This window comes from Geospiza fortis, unplaced genomic scaffold (genome assembly GCF_000277835.1).
Source record: "Geospiza fortis unplaced genomic scaffold, GeoFor_1.0 scaffold412, whole genome shotgun sequence".
NCBI lineage: Eukaryota > Metazoa > Chordata > Aves > Passeriformes > Thraupidae > Geospiza > Geospiza fortis.
In genome coordinates, this window is record NW_005054504.1 from 104,339 (window position 1) to 113,677 (window position 9,339).

Below are 9,339 nucleotides of genomic sequence, written 5' to 3' on the forward strand. Positions count from 1 at the left end.
AGGGAAATCCCTCTCTGGATGTCAGGAGCAGCTCAGGAATCCTTGTCTGCAGCCACACCTCCGAGGAGCTGAACACAAAACCATTCCCAAGTTGGATATTTGGCTTCCTACCCTGAACTTAAACCCAGTCTCTGACCTGTTGGTCCTAGACTAAATCTCTCTTGGGGAAGTGGAGTTGTCAGACCCAAACCACAATTTCCCCGCTCCAGGAAACCATTTTGCCACCAGGAAATGACACTCCAAGCCTCAGATTTCCCCCTAAGTGAGCGCTGCTGCCGCAAATCCTCAGCAAAACATTCACAATAGAAAAATGTCTTCTCTCCAGGGACTTTCTCCTTTTCTGTGCTCGAATTTCAGTGAGCCTGAGTTAACCAGAGGTTAAACCATATGGAAACACTCTGAGTGAGAGGTGTTCCCACATCCAGGTATCCCAACAGGTGCTGCTGCTCCACGGCTCTCCACTGAAAGTCATCCAGCAGATGAAAGTCCAGAGCTGTAAATATTAATGGATTTATTGCTTTTAGCTCAGATTTACTCACATCTTAAGTGGAGTAGAGAAATGTGCAGTTCTAGAGATCCAAACCGATCCTGCAGGGAATTCCTGCTTTTAACCCATTTTTGTAGGAATCTTCCTACAGCAACTCACCAATACATTGTCATTCTGTAAATGTGGTCTCTGTTTCTTGGGATGATCATGGGGCTCACATGTTGTCTGTCACAACCTTCTTCCTAAACAACTGAAGAGTTTGAACTCCTTGATATTTGCCCCACGGGACAAAGAATTGTTTATTTATTTTGCATGTTAGAAAATTATCTTGGAGGCAAGATTCCCTGTGCATTGCCAGGGAGGTGGGAGGCTGCTGTGGCTGCTTGGACAACCCCTCTTCTCCAGGGATATCCTGGATTCTTCACTGGGAGCTTTAAGCCAGCACAAAACCCCAACTTTCCCTTGTAAAGGGAAAAATCCGGACTATTTTTCTGGGATTTTTCAAGCAGCTGGCCTTTGGGTCAAGGTCCACCTCTGCAGGGAGCAATGTTTAGAGCTCCTCTTTCCAACCTCATCGTTCCCTCCCTTTGTCCCGTGATGTGGCTGCTCCCAGCAGGAAGAGGATGGTCACAGGAAACCTCCCAGCACTGCCTTCCCAGCTCTCCGTCCCTCTGCAGGTAACAGGAATTTTGCAGCCCCATTTCCTTCCAGGTTTTGGCTCTGGAGCTCACCTGGGAGGGGAGGGGAGGGCAGGAGGTGGGGGCTGTAGGCTGGGACATGAAGGTGCTGCAATTTGGGAGCACCTGGGAGGACTCCTGGGGTGAAGGGATTTGCACAGGTGTTGAGCCAGGTGGCTCCGAGGTTGTTGAGCACCGAACACAGCAAGGAGGGGCAGGGATCCCTCTGGGTCTGGTGGTGGCTCCCCCATAACCAGTGCAGTCACTGGGCACAGCCATGGGAGGGATTAATGGGATCTTGCTCCAAACAGGCTCCTCTGGCTGCAGGGAGCAGCCATCCCAGTGAAACTGCACCTGGCTTTGCACTGACCCTGCTCCTGTGCCAGTGGGGCTGGGGGATCTCTCCTCACCAACCAGTTCCCATGCAGAATCATGGAATCATTCAGGCTGGAAGAGCCCTCTGAGGTCATTGAGTCCAACCATTCCCCTCGGCCTGCCAACACCCTAACCCATGTCCCCAAAAGCCGAGGGCAGTGCCAGAGGGTCTGAACCCAACGTAAGCCCCAGGAACCTGTGAGCCCAGCCTGGTGAGTCCCCACACCCTGGTGCTGTGTCACCCTGAGCCCCTGGCCTCACCCTCTGCCTGGGGGTGACATCTGGCAGCTCAAAGACAAATGACAAGAAGCGTTCCCAGATGTTTCCTGCTGCTGTGCCAGGCCCCAGTTTGTCTCCAGTGTGTGGCTTGGCTCCACCTGGATGAGTGTCCACACCTGGGAGGACCCCAGAGGGGGCTGGAGGAAGGATCACACACATGGTCCCATCCTTGGTGCACACGGGGTTTGTGTGTTGGACCTTGGCATCTCGGTGACATCAGCCCTCAGCGATGTCACCCAGCTGGTCCCCACACCTGGCCCAGCCAGGGGCTCTGACAGCCTCGGGTGCCACCAGATGCAGACCGGAGTCCGAGGCTCTTGCAGGGAGGAGGATTTATTGCTTCTGTACTTCTGCCACCTGCAGGACAGAGGAAAACCTGGGCCATCCCTCTCAGCCCTCAGCTCCCTGGGCCGTTTTCCATTTCCCTGCACAGCTGGATGCTCCTAACTTCCATATTCTCTGGTTTTCCGTGCCAGTTCCCAGCCCTGAGAGCATGGCTTGGAAAGAAGGGGGCACAAGCCCACCCTCGTGTTTCATCCAGCGCCTGGACCACCTTGTGCTGACTGTGAAGAGCATTGAGGACACTGTGGCCTTTTATTCCAAAGTCCTGGGCATGGAGGTGGTGACTTTCAAGGTAACCCTGACCTGAGTTGGCAGCACCCTACCAGGCCCCCAGAGTGTCCAGGACTGCCCAGGGGGGTGGGTGCTGAAGAATCCAGCCCAGGAAGCCTCCCTGACTCTGGCCTTTTCCTCTGGGAGCAGGGCAATCGCAAAGCTTTGCGCTTTGGCCAGCAGAAGTTCAACCTGCACCAGGCTGGGCAGGAGTTCGAGCCCAAGGCTCGGCGCCCCGTGCCCGGCTCTGCGGATTTCTGCCTGATCACAGCAGAGCCCCTGGAGCAGCTGCTGGAGCATCTGCAGGTGAGGCAGGCCCAGAGTGTCCCCAGGGCGGTGTCACCCCAGGAGACACAAATCCAGGGCATCTAAGTGACACTTTACAGTTCATGTTGTCGAGGCTGGGGGAGGAGGGCACAGTGATGATATGAACATCAAACGCCTGTTCTCCTGTGTCCTCCAGGCCTGTGGGGTGGCTGTTGAAGAAGGTCCCGTGGCCAGAACTGGTGCTGTGGGTCCAATAACCTCCATCTACTTCCGAGACCCCGATGAGAACCTGGTTGAGGTTTCCAGGTACTGCACAGATGTGGCTGCAGGCACTGAGGGGGAGCCCTGACCACGGCCCATGCTCTGCCTGGGTCCCAGCAGGAGATGGGGGGCAGAGGCCAGGTTTGGCTGGCCCATTTAAAGGTCCAAGCTTTGATTGTGTAGACCTGGGGCAAGCCTCAAATCATAGCCACAAAGTAGGGCTGCAAGGATGTTGGGAGTTTTCCCAAGGCAGCCTGCTCTGCTCTGCTCTGCTCTGCTCTGGGTGTGAATCCTGCTTTTGTACATCTCCATCATGGAGATTTCATGGCCTTCTGGGAAGATCTGTCCTGCTGCTGCTGCGCTGCAATTGCTGGGATATCTTCCCTAATTCCTGCTTCCTTTTGCTACACTGTCCACCTGTCACTCCTGTCCTCTCCAGAGTCACTCTTCCCCAGTTGGAAATTTCTGTCTCCCTTCCTCTCATCCTCCTGCTTCTTGTCTCAAGCTGCCTGGTGCTGGTGGCTCTCCCACCACACCAGAGGTTTAAATCCAGCTCTGGCTGTCCAAACACATTCCTCTCCTGGGGTTTGGGAATTTGGCCTCGGTGTGACACTCAAAAACTCCTGAAACTGAAGCTCCAAGTTTCATCCTCAGGTCTGTATCAATCGTTGTGGGGTTTCTGTCACTCAGGAATGCAAAAGGCAGGGATGAGGAGCCTACATGAAGGGCAATGTGTCAGAAGTCCAGGAGTTCACCTGGATTTATGCAGGGATTGAGGATGGTGTGACACAGAGGAGTCTGACTCTGATGGCACCTGGTTACCTGTGGGACTGTCCTGAGTTTTCTTCTTCCTTTAGTTATTTAAAAAGCCATTTCAAAGTTATCTAAAAAGTATAAAACTATGAAGGACCTGGGGATTCTCAAGCGGAGCAGTTCCGAGGCTGGCCACACTGAGGTAGCATCGATATCCTCACGGGAACAGCGCTGGAAAGCAGGGAGGACTCTTCTGACCTCTACAGTGCAAATCCTCTATAAATTGAAACAATCTCTGAATCGTACTCATTTTTTCTTTGCTGGAATTTCGTGGGAAATCCAAAATTCTTCATGGTGTGAAAAAAGGCAGGGTCACAAAATATTCAGTGCTTTGGATGACCAGCAGGGATGAGCTGGTTTCCATCGAGTCGTTTGTGGGTACTAAAGACAGGAATGCTATGGCAGAAAGCCACGGGCATCTCCTCGAATGGAGATCGGGAAGAGATCCCAGGGGCGATCCCCGGCAGCGGAGTCCCCTCGGCCCCGGCGCCCGCGGAGCATCCGGGGCTGCTCTCCAGGGTGCTGATGTGCGCCGGCCGTGTCCGGCTACGGCGGGACCCCTCGGGGCGAACTGCCCAGGGGAAAGGGTCAAAGCCCATGGGAGGGAGTCAAAGCCCATGGGGTAGGGTCAGAGCCCACGGGAGAGGGTTAATCCCCAAGGAACAGGATTGGTTCCCACGGAAAAAGGTCAATCCCTACAGGAGAGGTCAAAGCCCAATGGAGAGGGTTAATCTCCACAGGAGAGGGTCAAAATCATGGGAAGGGGTTAATCCCCATGGAACGGGGTTGGTTCCCACAGGAGAGGGTCAAAGCCCACGGGAGAAGGTGAAAGCCGATGGGAGGGGATCCAAGCCCATGGGAGAGGGTCAAAGCCCATGGGAGAGGGTTTTGTTCCCTCCACTGGAGCCCATCTTGGTTCTGTCCCACACATCGATCCCTTTAAGGCCTGGAGGACCTGTCTGGCTGAGGAGCTTTCCTGTTCACTGCAGGGTGAAACATGGAATGACATTTTTGGGGATTTCACACCTGACCCAAACCATGGGAAACTCAAAACTTGTCATGGAAATTTATCAAGTATTTGGAATGTGCTGCTGATGGAGGAACTTCTCTTGAGTGATGGTGTTGGAGCACCACAGGCTTTGCTGGCTGATGGTTGTGGTTGTCTCTGGGAGAAAGAACCTGTGGGGCTCAAGCTTTTTCCTTGGAGGAACCACTGGCCACAGGCCAGCATTGCAGTTGTCCCTGTCCCAACCTCTGCTGGGCTCCCCATCTATTGGAAAAGCCTCTGTATTGTGAGTATTCCAAATAAAACTGATGGTTTGCACAACACAGCATTAAATCTTTATGGAGAAAATTTAATTCCATTCTTTATTCAGCAAGATTCATTGTGAATATTGGACAGTGGGAGAGAGTGGATGAACAGAGGTGGGAAAACACTTTTCTTCTGGATGGTTCATTCCCTGCACAAACCACGACCAGCGAGAGAAAAGGATGTTCCTTCTTGTCTGCTCCCATCTCATCCCTCTTGAATACTGATTCCCACAGTAGATTCCACAATTTTATCACAATCACATTGGAAAGGAGCTCTTTGGATCAGCAATCCCAGTGTTTAATGTGGAGAAGTGTTGAGTTCTCCATCTCTCTACTCAGGGAGGGCGCGGGGTAAGGAGCCTTTCAGGGAATGGCTGCTCAGGAGCACAGATTCCAGATTTCATCCATTTTCATGGAAAGATGAGTTAAGAGCCAAATCTCAATGAGCTTCCCCTCCTCTCACAGGAGGGAAACAGGAGTTTCCCAATGGGAGTCACAGTGTATGTGCCCAAGTCACCTCCCAGAGAAGCCCATGGGCCACCTGGTGGGCCAGCTCAGAACAGGTGCCTGGGAAAGCCTGGGAAAGCCAGGAGGGATGGTGTGGGACAGCCCTGGGATGGGCAGGGATCACCCTCAGGGTGTAGAACTAATGTAGGATTCCTCATTTGTCTCTCCTTCAGAAAAGACACCCAGGTCTCAAGGGTCCTCAAATCATCCTTTGTACACAGAGAAGTGGCAAACACTGCCCACGGGTTGGAGAAATGGGAGGCTTTCACTGGGAAAGAAAAGAATCCCGCTCTGCTGGAGAGTTCTGCAGGCAGGGCTGTTTGCAGCAGGGATGGATTCCTCCTGTGCCTGTGGGACTGCCTGACCCTGATCCCAAAAGTGCCCAGAGGACCACTGAGAACAGCACAGGGGCTCTGCAGCTGAACTTCCTCCTCTTCCCAGCCTGGGCAGTCAGGCATATTACACAGAAAAGGTTTGGAATCCAGCTGTAAAAAATGCACAGGTACTGTTCCTTCTGGAGAACTGGATGATACCCCAGGATTCTCAGAGATTCCCATGGGAATTTTTTTATACTTATGGTGGCCTTTCAACTCCTCAGCCAGCACCAATGAGGAGTTGAAGTTTACTCCATGTGTTAACCCAGACACCTCCTGCCTCATGGGTTCCTTTGGAATTATCTAGTAGAAGGGGTGGGAAATTGCCTGTCCTTGGGAATCAGTAGGAAAGCACCAATGAAGAAAGGAACCGCAGCTTCACCAGGACAAGCCCCTCACCAAGCCCCCGTGCTGTCCCCTCACAGGCTGCAGGCCAGCTGGGAGCTGTCTGACAGGTTCTCCAGGTTGTCCACCAGAGTGATGATGGCTTCTATTTTTTCCTCTGGAAGCACGTGGGAGGCGTTGGATCGAAACTTCTTCAGGAGAGACTCTTTGCTCAGGGGCTTCCTCCAGTGCCCATAGAAAGTGTCACATTTGCCCGTCAGGACGTCCCCGCTGTGCAGGAGCAGGGCCACCTCTCCATACATCTTGTCAAAGTTGGCCACGTTGTCTTCAGGGTGCTCCACCACCACCTTGTCCAGCAGCTCCCTGAGCTCCTGCCGGTGGATGCTGCTCTCGGAGAAGGAGCCCAGGCCCACCTCGCCGTCCAGCAGGGCAGCACAGGCATTGAACTGGAAGGAGTGCCTGGCCTGGTGCTCCGAGCTGGGGAAAGGCCTGTTGATGTACTTGGACACTGGGATCTTCAGCATAATAGTGCGGATCAGAGATGGTGAGAAGGACCCCGCATAGTTGATGAAGAGGTTCCGGACAGACAAGGCAGCATCCACCACCCAGTGCATGCCCAGGTGAGCTGGGAATCGCTTGAAGGCAATGTCCTGCTTTTCCAGCAGGAACTCGTGGTGCTCGCCAGGCGCGGACAGAGGCTTGGGCTGGTAGACGCTGTAGAAGGCACTGAACCCCGAGCAGCCCGGAATGTCATCCAGGATCAAGGGGTTGGCCTCCATCCCTCGGCCCGCCAGCAGAGCGGCCTCCAGGCCCAGGCGGGTGGCATTGCCCACGTGCAGAGGCTTGGCCTGGGTGGCGGCGTTGGCCATGGGCGCCCCGGCCAGCGAGGCGGCGATGCCCAGGGCGTGGCAGCACTGGGCTGAGCTCAGGGACAGCAGCTTGGCCGTGGCCGCGGCACTGCCCAGGGTGCCCACCACCGAGGGAGGGTGGAACCTGCGGGGGGACGGCAGGAATGAGCAGCCCTGGCTGCCTGGCACAGGGAACACCACAGGACCCCTCCCACAGAAAAATTAATAGGAAGCAAGGGGCCCATCAGCCAGTGGAACTCCCTCATGGCTTCATGGAATTCACCTGACTCAGAATTTAACCATAAATTTTAGCTAATAAATTAACTTTAAAATCAGAGTTTTACTGCATTTTAGTTTAACACTAAATTTAGAGTTAATGAACATAAATTTAGTCTAAAAATGGAGTTTCTCCTTGAAACCTCCTCAGAAACACCAGGGTGAGCTCAGCATCTCCAAAGAGCAATTTCAGCTTTCTCCAGGAAGTGCCATGGTTTGTGTCCACACAGCCAAACTTTCTATCCCTCAGACAAATAATTCAGCCTCGACCACACCCAAGGGAAAAGTTCCTGGTTGATTCCATTGCTTGGATCACACCAGGGCACTGATGATGGCAGCAGTTGGCCCAAGAGGCATGCCCACCACCAAACTCTGCTTGTTTCTGGGATCCTGCCCTGGCTGAGTCAGATGATGGCACTGCAGGCTCCCTGGGAGTCCTCCTGAGGGTTATTTTTGAGGCAAAATCCCTGGAAATCACCAAATAGGTGCATGGTGCAATCACATCTGGCATTTGGCTTTCAGTAAGGCTTTACCCTGGGTAAAGCTAAATCAAACTGGACTTAAACTTGCATTAACCTAAACAAACATTTTAAAACCCAGACTCACCAACCCTCTTCATCCTCAGTGAAGAAGAGGAGCTTTACCTTTTGGGAATGTCATGAGCCTCAGTGGAGAAGTGCATGAGCCTCCCTTGCACTTCCAGGCCCACGTTGAAGGCCAGCAGGAAATCCAGGCCATTGGGTTTGCTGTTCGGAGGGAGCATCTGGGAAGCTGCCAGGAGAGCTGGCAGGATGGCCCCGGAGGGGTGAGTGGCCGGGTGCCAGGTGTCGTCAAAATCCATGGAATGAGTCTGCCAGGGAAACAGAGATGAGAATGTGCTGGCTGGGTGCTGAGGGAATGAGGGCTCCCTGCTGATATTCCTGAGGAAATTCTGCCAAAGCCTCCACTCAGTGTCCCCACAGGGTGGTTCAGCTCCTCTAAGAGCCAGGAGATTCCCAGCTTTTGTCCCCCATCAGTGACCACTCTGTTTCCTGGAATGTTAATTCCTGGCACCACAGATTCCCCTGGGAGAGCCAGGAACACAGATTCCCCCTGGAAAAAACAGGAGAACAGATTCCCCAGGAAGAGCTGGGAGCATAGATTCCCCTGGAAGGGCTGGGAGCACAAATCCCCCTTGGAAGATCCAGGAGCACAAATCCCCCTTGGAAGATCCAGGAGCACAAACCCCCCATGGAAAAGCCAGGAGCACAAATCCCCTGGGAAGATCCAGCCTCACCGCCACGCCGTTGGTGAAGGCGGCCAGCGTCGGAGAGAGCTTCACTCCTGGCTTTCCGTAGACTGAGCTCACGGCCACAGAGGAGTACAGCTCCTGTGGGAAGGAGAGAATGTCAGGGGAGCCCTGGAGGTGATGCCTCAGGTTTTAGCTTTTTTGTTTTTCAGATTCTGTGCTGCTTTAGTGTGTGGGTCTGGGTTCATATGAGGGGTGAGCTTGGTGCACAGAACAGGGAGACAAAACAATTCCTGCTCTATCCGGGGACAAAGGACAAATGATCCAAATCTCAGGCCCAAGAGCACAAACAACATGGGCTGAAGAGAGAAAAGCAGGAAAGATGAGACTTCATAGGCGGGGGCTGTAGCTGGGCAATTGACTCCAGTGCGCTGGTGGACCAAGGCTTACAGAGGTGTGGGACCCCGTGACCGGTCGGGGATTTTTGTGACCATTTTGGTTTTACCTGGGGTTAGCCCTGGCTGGGCTCTTGTGCTGCCCAAGGTGCATCCATTGAGGCCTTTTAATAAATCCCTACTTTATTCTTTAGCTCCATCTAATCTCTGTTCTAGGTCAGCCTTCACAAGGCATCAGAAGGAGTGGGGGTGGTGCCGGCCACAGCAGCCACTGGGATCAGCAC

The 9,339-nt window shown here is 53.5% G+C and overlaps 2 protein-coding genes across 2 annotated transcripts in view; one reads left to right on the forward strand and one right to left on the reverse strand.

Annotated features, from left to right (window-relative positions):
* Positions 1-2,293: 2,293 nt before the first annotated feature.
* On the forward strand, positions 2,294-3,046 carry GLOD5 (glyoxalase domain containing 5). Its single transcript, XM_005428766.2, has 3 exons — positions 2,294-2,452; positions 2,581-2,736; positions 2,894-3,046. Exons 1-3 carry the CDS (start codon positions 2,312-2,314, stop codon positions 3,044-3,046), a joined length of 450 nt encoding a protein of 149 aa, XP_005428823.1. The 5' UTR covers positions 2,294-2,311.
* A 3,336-nt stretch (positions 3,047-6,382) lies between these two features.
* The window catches only part of LOC102041070 (cis-aconitate decarboxylase-like), a 6,418-nt gene continuing 3,461 nt past the window's right edge, over positions 6,383-9,339 (reverse strand). The window contains exons 4-6 of the mRNA XM_005428767.1: positions 8,709-8,801; positions 8,077-8,282; positions 6,383-7,301 (exon numbers count right to left, since the gene is read on the reverse strand). Of these exons, the coding sequence (XP_005428824.1) occupies positions 6,383-7,301; positions 8,077-8,282; positions 8,709-8,801 (1,218 nt within the window). The remainder of the gene's footprint in view (positions 7,302-8,076; positions 8,283-8,708; positions 8,802-9,339) is intronic.

Coding starts and splice junctions, on each gene's coding strand:
- GLOD5 (XM_005428766.2), top strand. CDS start 2,312: ATGGCTTGGAAAGAAGGGGGCACAAGCCCACCCTCGTGTTTCATCCAG. Junction 2,453..2,580: donor TGGAGGTGGTGACTTTCAAG/GTAACCCTGACC, acceptor CTCTGGGAGCAG/GGCAATCGCAAAGCTTTGCG. Junction 2,737..2,893: donor AGCTGCTGGAGCATCTGCAG/GTGAGGCAGGCC, acceptor TGTGTCCTCCAG/GCCTGTGGGGTGGCTGTTGA.